At 41.3% G+C, this 20,111-nt stretch overlaps 1 protein-coding gene across 8 annotated transcripts in view; it reads left to right on the top strand.

Moving 5' to 3' along the window:
• The window catches only part of DGKI (diacylglycerol kinase iota), a 211,885-nt gene that overhangs the window by 160,661 nt on the left and 31,113 nt on the right, over positions 1–20,111 (top strand). For all 8 annotated transcript variants that reach the window (XM_032105887.1, XM_032105885.1, XM_032105886.1 and 5 more), the window contains one exon: positions 11,611–11,636. In XM_032105887.1, coding sequence (XP_031961778.1) covers positions 11,611–11,636 — 26 coding nt within the window. The remainder of the gene's footprint in view (positions 1–11,610; positions 11,637–20,111) is intronic.

Below are 20,111 nucleotides of genomic sequence, written 5' to 3' on the forward strand. Positions count from 1 at the left end.
TTTTACCATTTGCCAGCATGATGCAGCCACAACACTTAAAATTGTATGCACATCCCAGATAGAGGCTACAATTTATCCACCATTAGGTAAACCTTTCTTCAATTGCTGCTGTAAATCTTCCCTTACCCCCATGTATGAAGAATTCTTTGACAAGGATGGCACCTGTTAATTTTGTTCCTCTAGTGCACAGGTGTGGTAAACAATGTAATGTATTTTAAGTTTCTGTTGTGAATATAATTTCTCTCTATATACATCAAGTTCTTAGCCATGTTCATTGTTTTGGGAGATTTTCAGTGGGGAAAAATGCAATAATTATTTAGGGACTCCTGGCCGTGTCTGATTAGTAGAAACACCTTGACTCAACTGTAGAAGAAAGGCAGAGTTGGGAGAGGAAATCAATGTTAAAATAAGAGAGGATGGAGAGGAATGCTCATACTAAAATACCTTTGCAAAGACTGGCCCGCATGAAATACGCTCTTGGTTTATCCTGAGTGGGTTAAACATGAGAACAGCTGCTCTTAGCTCAGGATTCAAGAGGCTTTGTGCTACTTCAGCTGGAATGGTACCATCTCAGGGATGCTTCTGGGCATGGAAAGATCCTGGCGTTTAGTTCTGATGTCTGAAGGCACAAAAGCAGGATGAGGGAAAGTGTTGCCACATACAAGCCCTGCCAGGTCGGGGAACGAGCCATGGCTTTGTGGTAATTGCACCCATTGGACCTGAGGGACCTTTGCAAACAACAAGAATCAAATGGTTCTGGAACTATTCAACACAAACTTTCAGCAACTTCTGGTGTCACCTTTAAGTGACTGCATACAGGCAAAACCTTATTTAATCATCTCTTCCTCTGTTTTGATTAGTAGAATTTCTATGTCACTACTGTCAAGTCTGGCCTTATCTACCGAGAACTGGGCTGTAGAAAATTCGTGGGTTTTACTTAAAATTTTCTGCAACAGTCATTAGTAATTGGTACTTACACATCATCCTGTCAGCCCCAGCCCAGTAATACTGAGCTTTAAGATACAGCTTTTGCTTCTGCTCTTGTTAACCACAATTGGGAAAAGAAGAAATCAGAATTTGGTTTAGATTTGCATGTCTATGACCATATTGATGTATGTGAATGCAATGCAAAGAGTGAAGAATGAAGTCTCCAGCCTTTGCTGCTGAGGCACCCAGTTACTAAGGGGTTTTAATAACAATAGGCACATCTGAAGTGGGTTTGGGCATCTGCCCCTTCGATAGATGGCAGAAATAGAGCACATCCTGTACTGTATCCTGTACAGTGTTTTTGTTTCTCATCGGTACTTATTACCAATACATTTTATCATTCTGCATTTAGCTTCCCAGAGTGGATTGGGTGGGATTTAACTTCCTCTTTTCTCACCAGCCTGCTGCCTCTTAATGGCTTTTGTGGCATCTCAACACCTGATGCACAGCGGAGGAAATTCACCCTGCTGACAAATTATTTTGACAGACAGTGACATGCAAAACACTCCCACACACGATGAGACTATAAATCAGCTTCTTTAGAGAGATCTTGCTTCTTGACTGGCATCCCACTTTCCAAAAGGGAAATGCAAGCAGCCCAGCTCTCCTCTACTCCTTGGGGCAACTTCAAGCAACAGAATGCACATGCACTTGACAAAGGAACCATCTTACTTGAATGTTAAAAAGTCAATTACCACCTATCTTGAAAATGCTTCTGAATATTTCCAGTAGACAAAGGGGCAAAGCCAAGTTTTCCTCATGGAATGTAAGTTTTTATTTTGGAGTGCATTTAAAGGATAAAAAATGATGTTGTCAGAGAACAGATAGCTGGGTACCTTGGTTTTCTTTAAGTGGTTTACCTTAACAGCTATTAATCTGCTTTCCACTCTCTGGATGATAGCCAAGACTGAAGCAGTAGAGTCTCTTTTCTCTTTTTTTTTAACAACTGTGTTCTTTTTTCCACCTTTGCTTCCATCCTTGTTTACCTACTTTTAGTCCTGGGTTTGCAAAGCAGAATCTTCACTGAGAAGTGAAACAGCTTTACAGCAAAGAAGACAAGAATGTATCAAGAGAATAACTTCTCATAATCTTGTTTTCTTTTTGCCTGGGTAAAAGCAAATGACATTTGATAATTTAATTTTTAGGGCCTACTACTTTCCGTGCAAGCTTTGGACATGTGGTAACTGTACCTGGCAGGAGAAGAGTAGCAAAAGTAGATCTGACAATGCCACTGTAGAATGTGCATTATCCCTCTCTCCAGCTTTGTGGAGTGGAAACAGCAGACCTGTGGTCTCCAGTGACATTAAAGGCACTGGAAAAGGGGATGAATGGGTTTACTACGGTGATAAAGGATGATTGGCAGAAAGATATATTCTTCTGGGTATACTTTAAGCACTGTTATAAATATAGGTTGAATATTCTCCAGCATGGCAGACTTACAATCCAATCAAGGTCAGAAAAGTAGTGTACCTTGTAGTTTTAGATATGTGTGTCTGCATTTGTGTGTACTTCTTACTCATTTATAAGAGTTGAAGTAAGAAAAAAACCAACCACAACAACAAAAACCAAACCCTAATCCTGCCAGTCCTAATTTTCTTAGCACTGCACAGGAATAGCAAGCCTGTGTCCATGTGCTCTGTCCCTGCCATAAGGAGCTGCCATCTGCTTGGAGAGGAGACTGGTTCTTAATGTGTTCTCACTCAGTACCAAGCTGTCTTATCAAAGCCAAAACTAGCAAGCTTCAGAGCCTGGGTAAGAAACACAGTCTTGTACATGTGTTACACACACATTGGGCTACACACTGTGTTCAAGCTTTCACACTTGGACATCTCATAATATGCATTCAGACTGTGTTTATATTCCTGTTCATATCCCTACATTCTGGTTTAACAGGCTTTCAAAGAGAATAGAAATATAGTTTGGTAAAATAGCTGCTCTAAACTATCACACAGAAGCACTACTTTGCCCAAATTGACTGTGTTAGACACAAAAAAGCCAAACCTTTACATAATTCTTCAAATTCTTCATGTTTGTATTTCTACTGTGGCTGAAAACTGGGAAATGTCAAAAATACCATGCAACAAAAAGCTAAAGACAAAGGATAGTTGTGTGAAAATAGGTCATCTTTTGAGGTTTGCAATGGAATATTTTAGACCTGCAAAGTTTAGTGTTTGGGTGAGGCTGGGAATGACATTCTGACGTGAGCATTCACTTAACTCATGGAACAAAAAGTGAGATTTTTTCACTGGGGCTGCTTGGAGAGTTCATTGCTTCCCAAGTTGTGTGTCTTGGCATGGCTGCTCTGCAGGGAGCTGGCCTTTCCCTTCCATGTCTAGGGTGAGTGTCTGAGTCCCCTGGCTCTGGGCTTATATGTCAGGGTGTAGGAGGTACAGTGCCTCTTTATCATGCCTGCCAAAGGACTTGGGTGAGCAGAGAAACTTCTGAAAGCTTAAAAACATTCAAATTGTCCCTGCTTGCCTGCTGCTCCTCTGCACTAGGGAAGGAGCACTAAAACCCACAGCTTTGTCTTGGTAGCTGAGACAGAGAGAGTGTTTAGCAGTGCTGGCACAGAGGTGTGTGCATGGGAGGGAAGTACATGGGAAGCAGGGCCATAACATAGAGCCTTGCTGAGGTTCCTGGCAGTGCTGATGCCCATGGGCAAGCAGGGACAGATGGACCTGGCTAAATTATGCCAAGAGCTGAAATCAGAGAGCCAGAGGTGGCTAGGAGCCAGTGTAACCCTGACTCCTAGATTCCTGTTTCTGTGCCAGGCATCTAAAAGTGCAGCACAAAACCAAATCTGAAATTCCCATTAGAAGTTTTGCTCTCCATTAGTCTATAGCAGGAGTCTAAATGGCTCAGTAGTTCTGCTCTGCCTAGGATCTGTGTGTTATGCATATTAACTAAGGTGATTTTTAAATTTTTAGATTATTTTTTAAAAGATGGCAGCAAAGTGAGGGTTTCTTAGTGCTTAGCACTTGTTAAAAATCAGGCCACTTATTTTTTAACAATTGCAAGTATCTTTTTCTGAGGGATTCATGTGTTTTAGGAGCAAAATACTGTTTCTCTAAAGTGACTGGTTTGCATTGTTGTAACAAACACACCATTTAGGATAGTTTCTGGATTGTTTAGAAACTCAAAGTGGCCTAAGATTATTTGGGTAGTGCCTCAAGAAACTAAGCAGCTGATGTGCTTCACCTGCATCTAGCCTGAGGGCCAAGTGGAGATGTGTCTTATGAACTAGGTTATACCTGAGGTGCTTAAAATGAGGCTGTCATGGCATTGTGCTTAGCAAAACAATTTCTTTCTCTGGGTTAAATAAAAGTTAAAGTCATAACAAAGTGACCTCAGCTTTAATCTTTTCCTGGAAAAAGTAGAAGTGCACTCATTTGTTGTTGAGGAAAAGTCAGATGTTTTGTTACCTAATAGATATACTTTTATTTTCATGTAGAATGCTGAGGAAGTGCATAAATGTAGCCACTTCAGCTCCTGTTCCAGGTCTTCTTGACAATCAAACAACATCCAGTCCCTTGACATTCAGTTTGCTGTTTCACTAAGGCATTGCATGGTGTGCCTAGATCTCACTTTCTTTTAGGGTTAGAGCCACATCAGCTACCGCCTTTCCTTTGCCTTTTGACTCCCAAATTCATCAGCAAATTGTCAGGTAGGTCAGTGAGGATTTGGAAGATTTAATTAGAATCTGGAAATGGAAGAATAGCATTTCAAAGAAGCTGGGATAAGGCCCTCTTCAAAATAATTTTCTTGAATTCTACTGAGATATTTTGGTGCTATGTGATGATAATAAAAAGAAAGGCTAAGTATTTAAAAAAAGACAAAACAAAAAACCAAATCCAAACAAACTGTGATCATCCTACAGTGATCCTGCTGCTCATTTGGAAATACCTTCTTTTTCAAGTAAATACCAAGCCAGCTTGCTCTGGTCATGTTTTGAGGTAGAACTATCTTATTCAAGATGAATTCATAGAACATTTCTCTATCCTTCTTCTCCTTTTTAAAAATTCACACTGGGCATGTTTGGGTTTATATCTGATTTTGTAATAAAATCTTCTATTTGCTTTTTAAGCAGCAATTCCCAGACAGCTCCTCTGGGTGTCAGTACAGCTTCAGGTATAGCTGCATTGCGTTTTCGTTAAACCATTCCACAGTGGACAGAGGAGTGGTAAGAGATAAAAAGTTAGACAGGAGTGAAAAAAGATATGTGACAATAAAAAGGGGCACTGCCATGCCTGTGACCCAGCAAGGAACACATCTGAGCTGCCCTGGTTTCCCTAAGAAGCACCAATTACATTCCTGTATGTTGGACTGCATGTGAACAGCCTGATTGCTCTGCAGGTAGAGACTGAGACTGCTGGAGGAAGTTACAGAGATGCTAGACGGAATACTGATCTTTTCCTTTAGCAGAATTAGGAAAGAATATTCTTTCTAGGTTGTTGTTGCAGGCTACACGACATGTCCAAACAGATTTCTGCAATCTAATAAATAATTTGAATGGAATTAGATTCAGGGAGCATTGCTGGCCAGCATTTTCCCATGTGTGTGAGACAGTATGGACATTGGCTGTGAGAAATATTTGAGAGGAAATAATGACAGGAAAAATGTGGTAGTAAACCCAGAAAGCTTTGTAGAGAGATTTAAAGAATTGCAGAAAAACATGGGTTGGGAAGGACCTCTGAAGTTCATCTTATACAAATCTTCAGAACAGATCCAGCTAGATGAAGTTCAGAGCCTTTTCCAGATGAGTTTTGAATATCTGCAAAACTGGAGATTCAACAATCTCTTTACACAGCCTGCTCTTCTCTTTGATCATCCACATGGTAAAAATTTTTTCCCCTAACATCCTGTCTGAATTTCCCATGTGCCAGCTTGTGACTGTTGCTTCTCCTTTCTTCATGCAGACTCTGTCTTCTCTATACTTTCCTGTTAAGTAGTTGAAGGCAGCAATTAGATTTTTCCCAAACCTGCTCTTCTTACTGAACAAATTCAGCTTCCGTAGCCTCTCCACCTATGCCCACGCCATCTCTGCAGCCCTTTCTGGAACTCAGTTCACTTTGTCAACATCTGTCTTGTTCTGAAGTCTCCCAAGCACTGAGAAGAGAGTCAAAAATCACTTCCATCTACTTTATGGCTCTGCTCTAGCAAATAGAGCTCAGCATGTCATCAGCCCTTGCTGTCTCAGGGAACTCTGCTGACAGATGTTCAACTTGTACTCTGCTAACATCAGGAACCCTTTCTGAAAAGCTGTTTTCAGCTGTTAGACAACCCAGCCTGTCTTGTTGCATGGATTTACTCCTCCTGAAGTGCAGGACTTTGAATTTGCCTTTGCTGAACTTGCTAACTTGCTGTACTTCTCCAGCCTCTGATGGTCACTCTGATCTGGGAATGTATAGGGCCAAAGTGAAAGTATGGGGAAGGTCTCAATAATTCTTAGACTTTTATTTTTCATCAAGTGCCACGGTAGAAAATGGTGATGCCCAGACTGAGCATTATCTGGTCAGGGACCAGGAAAGCAAGCAGTTCTGCCTTTCTACCAGTAAAATGATGCACTGTCTGCAGCTGGGACTGCAGGGGACTCACAGTCCCAGAGGTATTGATATAAATTGCTGAATGAGAGGGTTTCCTCACCTATATTTAAAAAATACTTGATGTGCTAAAAATTTTCTTCATTTGCAATCAGGATATGTGAATAAATCCTAACAGGGATGCCACTTTTGATTCTGAAGAGATGTACATTTAAAATGAGAAGGAATGGGTTTAATTTGACAGCTCTTCCTCTCCCCTCATCACAGGCAGCTGTTGTCAGACTGAATTAGAAAGTGTGAAGAAATACATTCCTTAAGCAGGAAAAAAGTGGAATGGTCATAAACCCCAGTAGAATTGCTGCATAGAGATTGTTATTTGGCCTTTAAATATTAAATGGCTGGTTTTAAATAGGCCTGGTGCAGATGGTTTCTGCTGCAGGTTTATTGATTAAAATAGCTGCTTTACATTAGCTCCAAGTTTGTTTCTCCAGAGGCTTTTGTCTTCATGAATAATGTACCCATTGGCTGAAATTTTGTTAGAATTCATCTCCTGGAGGCTGGCTGTATCTCTAGGTTCCGAAGTCTCAGTTGACTAGGCTCAAAATTGTGACAGTCCCTGCACTTCCCTCCTTAGAAATGAATATTCCTTCTTCCACCCATCTAGTGCTGAACAAATCTAGTGCTTGCACATTGGAGAGTTCACTTGGAAATAGTCTATTTGGCTGTTTGAGAGAGGCTTGTATGATACTGAAGGTTGCCTTGGCTATATTGAGGATTAGATTTTTGCAGCAGTTCATCCAAACCCTGTGAGTGGAAAAAATTCCAGTGAGCTTTGGAGCAGACTGTGAATTTGGAGGCCTGTCATGGTTTTATGTGGGCAGGCCTCATGCCTTCAATATTGTAAGTATTCCAATTTGCTGGATGCAGCTAGTGCATCTATGATCAGGCTTTTTTTACACCATTTTTATGGCCTTTTTATGCATTTCTAAATATGTATACCTTGATTTCTGGAAGATGCTTGTGGATTTTCTGTTAAGCCTAAAGGTTATTGCTTTGCTTGCGTAAGGGGTGGTGGAACAGACATTGCACAGCTTCCCCTTGCAGGCTGAGGCTTGCAAATTCTGCTATCCCTCTGAGCTGAGTTTGCCACTCTGCAACAGGAGAACACTGCTGCTGGACCTATAAGAAAGGAGGGCTATGAACAGCATGGAAAGCAGAGCTGATAAGACCTTTCTTGATAACACGCTTCTCCTCCTCCTCCCTTCTGATCTTCTTCCCTATCACAGAAATATTTGTCTTTCCTTTAACTGTCTGCTACAACAAAAGCTGTCTGTAAAACCAGAGCAGGAGGAAAGTCAGATTAAAGCCTTTGGTGAAAATATGTGAAATCAGGCTCCCCTGTCTCATTTATGCTTGGGAAAATAAATATCATTGTTAGTAGAAGAGCTAATTGAATCTTGTGACTCTGGAAATGTAGCCAGTCACAGACAATCTGGCATGCCTTTACTCTCTTGGGGAGATGGTTATGCTTTCTTTCTACAAGTTAATTTTACAACAAGATAAAACCAGAAGAAAAACCCAGTTGATATGTGTGTGTATGTATATATATATGTAAAGAAAAAAGTTATTCCATTCTGAAATGGCCAAGAACAGGATATTGCAGTGCCTGAATCTTTTCCTGAAGATTCTTTCTGTTTTGTTTAACCAAATGAAAATCTCTTCAAGATGTCATTTGGCAAAGTGTTTTGACCCAGGTGAGACCACAGATCTTGACAGTATATTAGTTTTCCTGAAGTATCTCTGACTTGTGTCTAATTTTTTTTAAGGCATGGAGGCTGTGAAGATGATAACTTGCTTCTTTATGACAGTAAAACACATAGCAAAGATCATACTGGGAGGGTAGCTGACAGGCACTAGACAGATGGTTCCTGTGTGGATGTTAGCAGATGAGAATCCTCCCTTCTTGGGACACCTGTCTGGTGACCAGTGCTGCCACAACATATCTCTCACACTTCTTACAGACCTGAGAGAAAGATGTGTGACCGGAAATATGAGCATCGACTGGATTATTTCCTGTCAGGAATGCCCCCTGTGGCTGTGGAGTGAGTGTGTGTGGCTGAGAGCAGGTCATTAGGCTTTCTCTCTTTCCTCCCTTAGAGCCTGTCAAAGGCATGGGGTGGACGAGTCAGTGCACAAAATGCCCAACACTGTTTAGTGTGGAGGTTTCTGCAGTCTCACTTCCTTCCACCATAGCTACAAGCAAGACTCCCCTTGGTGTAGTTAGGACAGGACTTGAGCAGCTAGGAAAGCCTCCCCCTTGCTAAAATTGCATGGCCTGGAATTGTAGGAGGATGCTGAAAGTCCTCTCTACTCTTTGCCAAAATACTTCATGTCAGTAGTGGAACAAAGAAAGCCCAGTTTATTGCAGCTGATCCTTTGGTATCTCCAATGGTGGAAGCTCTCGTTGAGGCTTTTCCTGTGGCTGGGATATTCAAACCCTTTCTTTGTGCCTTTGCTACTACATCAGAAAAGTTAAGCTTATGCTATTGTTTTTCCTTGTGAAAGCAGGAATTGACTCTCTAACTCCTCTGTTAACAACACATGAAGTGAGCCAACAAGCTCAGAGTTTATAAGGGTGAGACAGAGAGGTGCATATATACACATCAAGATACTGATATAAACCTGATGAAACTGATATAAATAAGGTTATATAAATCTTATTTTCTCAGGATATCAGGCTACACAGTTACCTGATGGATCCTTTCAAATAAAAACACTCATAGTAGCATCAGTAGTAATGTTAAATTTCATACAGGCACTGTATTCAAGACATACAACAAAACAAAAAGACAGTAATATGTTAAAAAATAGATATTAATTTTAGGCACACAAAATATGCATAAACACGTTTTTCATCCTTTCCTTCAATCAATGCTTTAATTGAGAAGACATTGGTATTGTAATAGTGTCTCTTCTGTTGTTGATGCTTTAAGGAACTAACGACATCTGTTTTCCCAAGCATAAAGAAGCGCCAAATTGCAGGATAATCTGTAATGTTTATTTTATTGTTTCAAATAAAGAACTGAAAGGTGATGAGACTGGGCAATTAAGAAACAAAACAAAGGAATAAGCTCTGCTGATGCAGTGGAATACTGCATTACCAATGCGGGGGCAGTCAGGATACGTGAGCTAAGGAACCTGGCATGACACTTGCGTGTGAAAATATTTTCAAGTATGTAAAATTTGCACCACTTTTTATGACCCATTCTGCACTGTTTAACCTTGTAGGAAATACAGTGTGTTGAATTTTGATCTTCAGAAGGGTTTCTGCTAGGAGTTAAGGACAAAAGTCTGTAACTAACTGGTCAAAGCAGCAGGACAGTTCTAGTGTTGCCTGCTAAATCCTCTGGGTTACCTGCATTCCTGTTGTATTTCCACACACATGGCTGAATGGTCAGGGCAGAGCTGGCCTGGCTGGCAGCAGAGCAGGATACAGGCTTAGGATGTACACCAGCAATCAGAGCCTTTAATGGGAGTAGAGGATTAATTAATTCTGATCCATACAGACACATTGGCTTCTTGTGCAGTCAGAATCCTAATTAGGCAATCAAATTTTTTCCTTTCACAGTGACCATTGCTCCAGCTGTGCTCTAACTCTTTCCTCTCTTTATTTGCAAATCTCTCTCTTTTTTACAGCAAAAGAAAAATTACATACTTTGGCAGGAAAGCTTCCTTCTTTTCTTTCATTTTTTCCTGTTTGCATCTACATATTTGCATATCTGCTTCTGTTGTTCTATAATCCCTCAACCTTCATTTTCAAGCTCTTGTTATGAAATGAGATCATGGCTCCTTCCTCAGCTCCTTTATTCCTCTAACCCAGGGTTCCTTCCCTTCTTTTCCCCCCTCCGGCCCTCAGCCCCTGCTGACTCAGTTAAATATACAAGTGCTCTTTTCCCCTTTGTTCCTTCTTTTCCCTTCACCCCTCTGCGGCTGCTTTTCTTATGTTGGCTTTGATCTGTTTGCTGGCAACACTAACATTTTTAAATCTTTTCTAATTTGTTATTTTTGTACATTTTTTTGAAATTATATATCTTGGAAAGGAAACATGGGTTGCCCCATTCACTGCAGGGACAAACTCATTGTTACTTGGGTGGGAAGACTGTATATGCAATTGAAATCTGTGCTGGGAAGTGCTGAGGAATCGCCCAGTCCACTGGACTGTGTGCTGTCAGTCTGGTCTAAATAATGAAGGTACACCCCAGATTCAGCTGTACAGTTAGCCTCAGTTTTGCTAAGCCACGCTTCTGCATAAAAGGGAAAAATGGACGGCCAGTACTTCAGTGTCTTTATGTTCCTTTGTTCTGGGTGGTGACCAAAACCATAAGGAGTGTGATCCTTAGTGATGGGAACTGGACACAAATCCCTGGAATCACTGAGGTTCTCCTCTTTATCAACAGGGACACTGAGAGGTCACATGTGTTTTATAACCCTTCAGTCTCTTGGGGTATTATCAGAGTCCTAACCCACTGGTTAGGGTATCCTATAACTCTTGTGTTGCTGCTGGTATGTTGACTTTTTCTGTACCTACATCTGTCCAGATGCTTTTTTTTGATCTGTTCTATTACTTCTGTGAAGATGGTGTGAATTGTTATTAATTACAACTACTGTTTTATGCTAACCACTACACTGACTTGTGGCAAAAAAAATGGCCACTGTAATGACTCTTGAGTTCCTGCCAAGATGTAATTTCCTTGACCACCTCTAGTTGTGAGGTTTTCTCCTGGCAGTGACAGTAGCAGATGAGTTTCTGCCAAGTATCTACAGACAGTCTTGGCATCAATCCTCATGAACATGGCTCCATATGGTCACTCTGGCCTGCAGAACCTGCTGCTAGATGGCCTGTTCGGCTCTATTTCTTTTTTCTTTCTTTTTTTTTTTTTTTGTCAGGTGCCTTTCAGTCCTCTCTTCTAAGGAATAAGGAAAAAGACTTCAAATTACTCCATATCCCATTCCCCACACTGAGACTGAACTTTATTTGTGATCTTTTTTTACCAAAGATTGACTGCATTTTGTTTTATTCCAGGTCACCGGTTTCTTCAGAAGATCAAGGTAAGATCTGTTTTATAGATACTAACAGCATATTAAAAATGAGACCAAAGACTAGCGAGTAAGCTCTGTTTTAACCCAGTTGTGGTGGAGAAAAATGTTTTTATAAAAATGAAACTTTGATGTTGATGAAACTATGTTCACCCCTTGACATTAAGTGCTTGATCATTTAGTTAGTTTAATTGGGACTGACAGAAGTTGAGTCATTTGTAAAATGAATCTTGCTTAATCAAATGGAACTATTGCAAGAGTTTACAGTTTATTCATCCAACTGTATAGAGCTTCACCCATGGAAAATTGTGTGGCTGAAAGGATCATGCATGTTTTTTGTAAAGATGAGAACATCTTTCATGACTCTCATAGTACAGCATCTTTATTTCTGAGAGGTGAGTGTATTGTGCTTTAAAAGCTTGAACACACATTATCTTGGGTTACCAAAAGAGTCATTTTGGTAGGACAGTATGGAATTTAGTGCATCTAGGCTCTTCTACATGGAAAAGTCTCATGGCTTGAGTAGCAGGACTTGCAGGTTATGCCAACATGGTTGCCCTGAAGGAGACTTGAAGGATCTGATCTTTCCCTATGGACTAAAGAGGGAGTTTGTGGTGACAAGGTGCTTAATAACATGGTAAACTTAAGTCCATCTTAAATTTAATCACACTGCGAAGGGGTGGTAATTGCACTGCCAGAGTTGCATAAGGAATGAGGAACAAAAAAAAAGGGAGACTGACTGAGAGGAGGAAGTCCATCATGTGGCTCAGAACTGGGAATACTATTTTGGTCCAAAAGAGAAATATCTATTTTCTTCTGGCATCCAGTTTGTATGCAGTCCCACAGTCAGCAAATTTTCTGGCCGATACCGTAAGTATTACTTAAGAAAGGTCCACATGGGAATAGTAAGGACTGTTGCAAATGGAGCTGTAAGTGGGTCTGAGTCTGGAAGTGTGTCACTGAACTATGTTCACTTGGAGTGTGGAGTGACAAGTTAGGTATCAACCTACATTGTCTTTGGCTCCAGCCAAGAGCTTTTTAGTCTAGTATAGTGGATGTCAAATGTATTGTCATCAACAAATTCTCTTCCATCTCCTTGACAAGTTCTTTCTCAGTAAAGAAAGTTGTAAAGAAAGCCATAAAAATGGACAGACACGCAAGACCAAAGATCTATCTGGCCTATCTAGTCCATTCCTGGCGTCTGGCAGCAGTGGATCCCATGACAAATAAAAGTATGAGACTGGCAGAAGCATACAGGTTTAATTTCCTGGTGCACCCTATTAGATTTTTGTGATTTACAGCTCATTGATTTTGTGAACCAGTTGGAGTTTTCCTGTTTAATAGTTCCTCTGCTTTTTACCATGACTGCAGCTTCCAGCATGCAGTACAGGACACTTGTGAGAAGTTAACAGTATACCTCATGTCTCCATCTCTGAGAAGAGATTTGAAATCATTAGGGTCTAATATACTATTTCAGGACCTGGATTCAAGCTGCATCTCAGTGCATAAACTTGTTAGTGATAGACTGCTCTTGCTTTTTCATTTCCCTTGCATTTATTCTATTGCTTTATCTTCATCTATTAATGGAGCAACAGACGGTGTGTATGCATTTCCTTGTGTATCTTTAAAGGTTTGTATTTCATGCTGTCAGAATGCTTTCCTTCTTTCAACTATTTTTATACTATTCTAGTTTTTCACAAAACCTTCCTGTTTGCCATCTACCATCTGCTGCCACGGTTTGGCTTTTCAGGTTTGATCAACATCTCTGAATAGCCTCTTCTTCCTTGCTTCCTTTTCTCTCACAAGCAAGCTCTTCTGAAATGCAGAATGAAAGGCCTTGACCAATTAGTGACATGATAGTGCCAGTTATTAGAAGTTTCGTGACCATGGAGTATCCAACTAGGTTTGTCATCCATGTAAATAAGTAGGAGCTCCTCTCAAGCACAAAAGATTTCCCATTCCCCAGTGACTTTTCAGAAAGAGGGGTCCAGTACTTGGATTTCCTCTATCCCACCATGCCAGCTACAGAGCATGGTAAATGGGCACAGTACTAAGAAGAAAATGTGATAAAAGTGCTGCAGCATAAGCTCTTTAGAGCCTAGAAGGTTCTCAGTCCGCTGAGACTGCATGTGTGGAGGCATCTCAAATTAGCCTTAGATCTCAAATCCCTTATCTAAACAAAAAAGAGAGGCTCCAGGAGACAGCTGAAAACTTATCTCTGAATTTTATAGTGTTTATGCAGATGTCTCCTGGCATATTGTTCTTGGAGTAGATATCTTGGAATCAGTTTTGAGACTTACATGTTCATTAATAGTCAGTACTCAACTGCGTACCTATTCAATATGTTAAACACTCTTTTTTTTTTTAGTAAGGTAATAATGCTTTGGGCTACACAGTGAGGAAAGATCCAACTGTAGAATACTGTACCTACATTCTGTCCTATATTACAGCTGCTCTTCCCTATTATGGACACCATTCTAGTGCTGATTTTCTGATGTGATAGTTGATCATTACTGAGAAAAAGCTCTTCCTCTGTTGTGTTGAATCTTTTGTTTTAACCCCCCACTTGATTCCTGATCTTTTTGTCTGCTTTAATATTCAGTCATCACTTTTTCTTCTACTATTTCTCTGTGGTTTTTTTTTTAATCATCCTCTTCTTGCTTTTTAAATGACTCTTTCCCATGGACCACAAGGTTGCATTCTGCATAGATTTTCGCGTTGTGCTCCTCACCTTGGTTTCTGAATGTCCTGCTTCTCCTCCAGTGTGGACTGACTGCTTTGAGCACTGGTTGCAAACAGTAGCTGTAGCATCTGTAGTGTTCTAACAGACTTGTACCAGAATTAGCATCTAATGTGAGTGGCACTTCCATTAATCCCTGACGGGACAATGCATTATGCTGCCTTGACAAGTGGGTGAAGATAAAGCACCATCTGTCTCAGACTGGGCATCTATTGAACAATTGCAACTGCACACAATGCTCCTTGTTGTGGACACATGTTAAAGGCACCTTTATCAGTTACAAAACAGAGCCATTTTAATTGGCACAGAAAGGGCAAGAGCACTGCTAGAAAATCCCAGACTTCAAAAGAAAAAATACCCAAAGCCTCTTTGAGATTTTAAAAGGTTGGTGTCTTTGTTCTTGGTACAGATAGTTAGGAAATCGATAACTAAAGAGTGAAATCCATCTTTATCTTTTTTCTTTTTTTTTTTTTTTTTTGGATTAACAGAAGGAGTAGACAAAACCCCTAACCCTCAAATGCTCTAACTGATTGACAAAATGATACAAGCCAAGTAAATCCTAAAGCATACTAGTTTAGACAGGGCAGTGATGACTCTGAAGAATGACCTTTTCAGTGAGGCAGGCCCTAGTGCAGTTACCTGCCCTGCAGCCTTGGAAGTCAATGGTCTTCTTTGGGTGTTGGGGTTAAATGAGACTCAACAACGGGCAAGTGTCAGGCGCACAGAAGACTTGGTGGATGTCATGAGGGACGGCCAGGCAAGTCATCTCATAGGGAAGGTACCACCTGCTGTATTTTCACTGCATAAAAAGTCCTGGTCATATGTTCAGGAGGTCTGACACTGCTGGAGGTTATTGCATCCCTTGTTTCTGGAACAGGTAGGGTACTGTGATGGGAATGCAGATTTCTAATACATTGCATTGCCACTACACAGTCATTGTCTGGTTATCATTAGGTGAATAGTTGAGGTTTGCCAAACTCTTCATTCACCCAGCACCCTTCAGAGCTGCACTGTACTTTGTGGGCACACAGGGTCATGCCCTGCTCCCTCCTATTTACAGCCACCCTGCAGAAATCTGCATTAAAAAATCATATATTTAGCTTCATCTGGCCAAAGTTGGGTTCTCTCTACTGTTCTTTGTTTACCTTGTATGTTTGAGGTGGTTCTTCATCATCATGTGAGCAATTGAGGGAAATGGCCTTAAAAAGAGTACAACGAGTTCTATTTCCATTTCAAGTATTCTGAAAAAACCCCAGCAAACTCTTGCATGTTGCTATTAATGGTGTAGGGATATTGACATGTTATTCATGTCATGGCAACTTGAAGCTGATGCTGTTCAATATTGTGTGTCTAACTTGAAACAGAGGAAACTTGCCTTTGATGGATTTACTCAGTTTTAAGTAGCTGTACTAATGCACTTCAAGTAGCAGTCAACCAGAGCTTAATCCTTATGCATCTGAGTTGCATTCTGAATGGGAAACAGGAGGTTTCAAATATTTATGCCACTGCTCTCTTACTCATTTCTCTATAAACTAATGAAACTGGGCTTTTTGCCTTGTTTTCTTCCAGCAGACATGTTTTTGCTGCATAAGCATAATTTCTGTAATTTGAGGTTAGTGGTTTTGGTGGGTTTTTTGTGTGATGGATTCAAAATTCATGAGGGAATAGGGGACAACTGAGAAATTAATACAAAAGGGAGATATATTCAATGGAGCAATTTTGAAGACGGTTAGTTATTACAAAGTAATAATATTATGCAAGAGATTAAGATAAAGGATGGGTTTTCTGCTTGAAAAGACGAATAGCGACACTCAAAGGTCTTTCAGATCCTTCCAGATGCTGGCTCCATGTCATGGAATCACTCCATGACTTGGAGTCATCCAGCCTGGATATCCTACACCTCGGAGGGATTTGTGTAGAGCCAGGAGAGCATTAGAAGTGAAGTGAGTTTATAATGGTGACTTCTACATTAGTCTCTATTAGGAAAAAAGTTTCCACAGGGATTGCTTGGCATGGGTGCAAACTGGAAGTTTTAGGTGGGACATGTAATTCTGTCTCTGGATATCCCTCTGAAAAAGAGACAGCTGCTATCAGAATTGTAAGGAAGGGATGGATCAAGTGTGTGCATGGAAGGCAGCGGTGGCTCCATGCCATACAGGAAAATGCTTTGCTATGCACTATCCACTCCTGCCTTGGAGGCAGAATGTCCTGTACACTGTGGTATTTACTCTGGTGCCGTCTGCTCCACTAAAGAGAGGAAATCTAAACACATGCAAGGAGGAAGAGGGTTGCAGGAGTCCCAGAAAATAGCACAAGAAGCGATAACGCTTCTGGAACCTCCAATAGATGAGATTTCGTGTTGCACATGGTGGCCCTTGGAAACGCAGACTACACTCTCTCAGCCTCCTTTCTTCATTCTGGAGCCACTCTCCACTAATCTTGATAGTCAGAGTCTGCAAAGGGATGTTCTCCTCTAGAGTTTTGAAACAATCTGCCATACTGATTAATAGGATGAGCAGGATGCTGCAGATGAATCCAACCATCTCAGTGCTGGTAGAATTAAAAAAATAAAGATAAAAAATGAATGGCTATTTTGTACACCAGATGCTTTCAAAAGAGAGAGAGGGGATGCTGTGCTCTTCATGGTGATGTTGCAGCTGTTTACCCAGCAACAAACTGAGATGTCTTGGAATGCTTCCTCTGTACAAATTAAAGAGTGTATGGGAGGGGTTGGAGGGAGGCTCCCGACTACAGGTATTTATTTTGATTAATTAGCCCCTGTGGGAAGAAAGCCCTCCTGGATAGTGTTTTGAAAGTGACTGTGCCCAGCTGAGCCAATGATGCCTTGGGGATCTGCTCTGGGTTTGTTCATTTCCTTCTCAGATCAGCAGAGGCTGGTATTGATGCAGACCCAGGGTACCCCTGTATTATGATCCAGTTTCAAGGTTCTTAGAAATGTCTCTGCCCGAATTAAGGTGCAAACAAGATCATATGCCAGTGACAATAGTAAGGGTTTTATTTGATGGTCAATATGAGAGAGAGAGAGAAAGAAAGAAGTAGAAAATAGGTGGGGGAGGTGGACAGAAAGAGTGACAGGGACAGAATAAGGAAATTATCACCACTCCGTGCATCCCAGCGATGTTTGTTGATCCTCTCCAGCTGGTCTCTCGGTGGTGAAGGTGCCCCCAGAAGGCACAGAGTCCCATGGGTGTACATGCTCAGGCTGGGTAATGTCCAGCCATGTCCCCCTGGGGTGGGGGTCAGTCTCTCACAGCAGACTCTGGGTCTGTTGCACCACGTGCAGCCCTGTGGGGCCAAGCCTCTCACGGGAAAGTCCCGTGGATGTGCCCTGTGGGGCTGGGGGTTCCACAGCGGGGCCAGTTTGTGTAATTGGAGGATGGGTGCTCACTGCCTCTCACCAGAGGCTGCACCATGCACCCAAAACCTCCTCCTCCCCCCTCGCTTGGGGGGAGTCTGTGTAAACCTGGCTTCTGTGAGCTGTGCTCTCACCCCAAACTCAGTTGGAGGCTTTGGCCTGTTGTGGATGCATACCTTTCCCTCAGCCTGAGGTGATTGAACATTCCTTTTATCTAATCAGCAGTTCGACTTATAGTCCAAAGTTCTTCAAGGAGGTTTCTGTGGCTGCAGCTTCTTTAAAACTTTATATCAATGTTTGAGGCATGAACTGTTTCAGCCTCTGACACCCTGGCAAGAGAAAGCACTCTGTGAAAGCACATGTCTAGGGCTGAGGGAGGTCCTTTCTGGACAAAACCCTTAAAAGGTGCCTACACCCCACCTCTTATCATATCCAAGCAGCCTGAGGGGTCAGTAGACAGCTGAGAGGGAGATGTCTGGCAGATGTGGGCATCTGAATCAGTAATAGATAAAGCAGAAAAACATTTATTTCAAGATGGCCACTGCCATTATCCTTTTTCCCCTCTGGAGGAAGTACGAGCAAGGAATAAGTTGTCTCAATCTGAGCACTTGTTTTCAAGCAGAAGCTCTGGGTAACCCTGCAACCTACTTTGCTTCTTGGTTTTTTTCTGATGGGATTGTTCATGGTCAGATAAGAGTGGCGATCACTTCACCCACTGAAGAACCTGCATAGAAAAAATATTCTCGAACTGACTTTTGGATGATTTAGTCTTCCTGTGAAGGCCCAGCTTGTTGAGGAAGAGTAACTTAGCTATTGCCAGGCAAAGGCACTGCAGCCAGTGTTACAGTGGCAAAAACCTTAAGGGAGTGTGCTAAGAGTGCCTGTGATGGGAATGATCTACAAAGTCGGGGAAGAGGGAGGAACAGTGTGGCCCACAATGCTTCTTTTTTGCTGTCCTACTTATTTTTAAATTAAAAATAAACCACTTCTTAACTATTTTACCTAGAATTCTCCTTCTGCCAAGGTAGTGCCACTCTATTGATAAAACTGCTGCATTAGTCAGCCAAAGTCTTCCCTGCCTTGTGTTCTCACTTCATCAGAGACATTTTCTTCCACTGCATCACTCCTGAGAATGACATTAATTGTTGTCTTGGCTGAAAAATAAAAATGGTGGAAGGGAAAACGAAGGCAAAAAAGAGATGATGTGAGCCAGATGGTGCTTAGTTTATCTGTGACGGTTCTTTGGGGTTCTGAACTATTTACAAAGGCAGTCCTTTTTTTTTTCTTACAATCCTTTCCTTTTGTAAGTCTGAGTTAAACGATCTTGTAGCAAAAGTTCAATACTAGGGTCTGAATACTTCCACTCCTAACTATCAACTACACTCTCAGCTCTGCACTAGTGCCACATAAACAATTCAGGTTGGACTCTAATTGGCATCAAAGTAGCTTTAAACTGAGTCTGAGTGAAAATGGGGCTTTAAAGGCAGCTTGAGTGTAATTTACATCTGCTTGAAAGCCTCTTTATCCTTCCAGAGTTGTATGAAGGGACTTCTGTGTAAGTGAGAATTTAGCCTTTCTTTCCCTTCAGTATGCATGTGTGGCTAATTTTACTTTTTTTCCCCCCTCCTTCTCTCCTACCAGTGTTTTGGTGCTGTTGTTTGAATTTAAAATTCTTAAAACGTAAACGCTCATAATGCAAATTTATAGCCACCTGAGTAATGATTGATTTTTTTACACGTTAATATTTTTTCTTATTCACAAGTTAGGCCAACAGGTGCAATCAAAACTGTGTCAGTTCTCCAAATCTGCACGGGATGCAGTGCTTTTGTAACTAAAGGACAACCCTCAAATATTTAGAAGGGTTTTCTACCTCCTTTGTGCAATCCTAGAAATAGATGTTATTGAGGCATGACTTATTCAGAGGGCCAGCAGACTTCAAAAGTGTCTCTCTCAAACCATAAGAGGATGTGTGCTTATGCACATTTTCCTGTACAGATGAAATAGTTCAAGATACTGTGTGAAGGCCTTTGCAATATCCCTCTTGTTGAACAGCCATCAGATGTGTGTGTCTGGCTGCTGCTCAGCTGATGTGCTTCTGAGCTCTTGGTTGCAGCACATTGCTGCCCTGACAGTTTTCTTGGTCTCTTGGGAGCACTTTGAGCTCTCAGGCTCTTTATTAATTTGTCTTTCATGGAAATAGTGCCTGCAGCAGAGCTGTTGTGAGTTACCTAGACTGGTGCCATTGCCTTCAGGTTCCATAAGAAGCCCAAGACTTTTACAAATCTGAAAGCCTGTGGAGAACCCTTGTTTAACACCTGTTTGTTTAGGGCAGTGGCAGCAAACAGATACATTTTGGGAAAAAATTAAAAAT

This window comes from Corvus moneduloides, chromosome 4 (assembly GCF_009650955.1).
Source record: "Corvus moneduloides isolate bCorMon1 chromosome 4, bCorMon1.pri, whole genome shotgun sequence".
In the NCBI taxonomy this organism is placed as follows: Eukaryota; Metazoa; Chordata; class Aves; order Passeriformes; family Corvidae; genus Corvus; species Corvus moneduloides.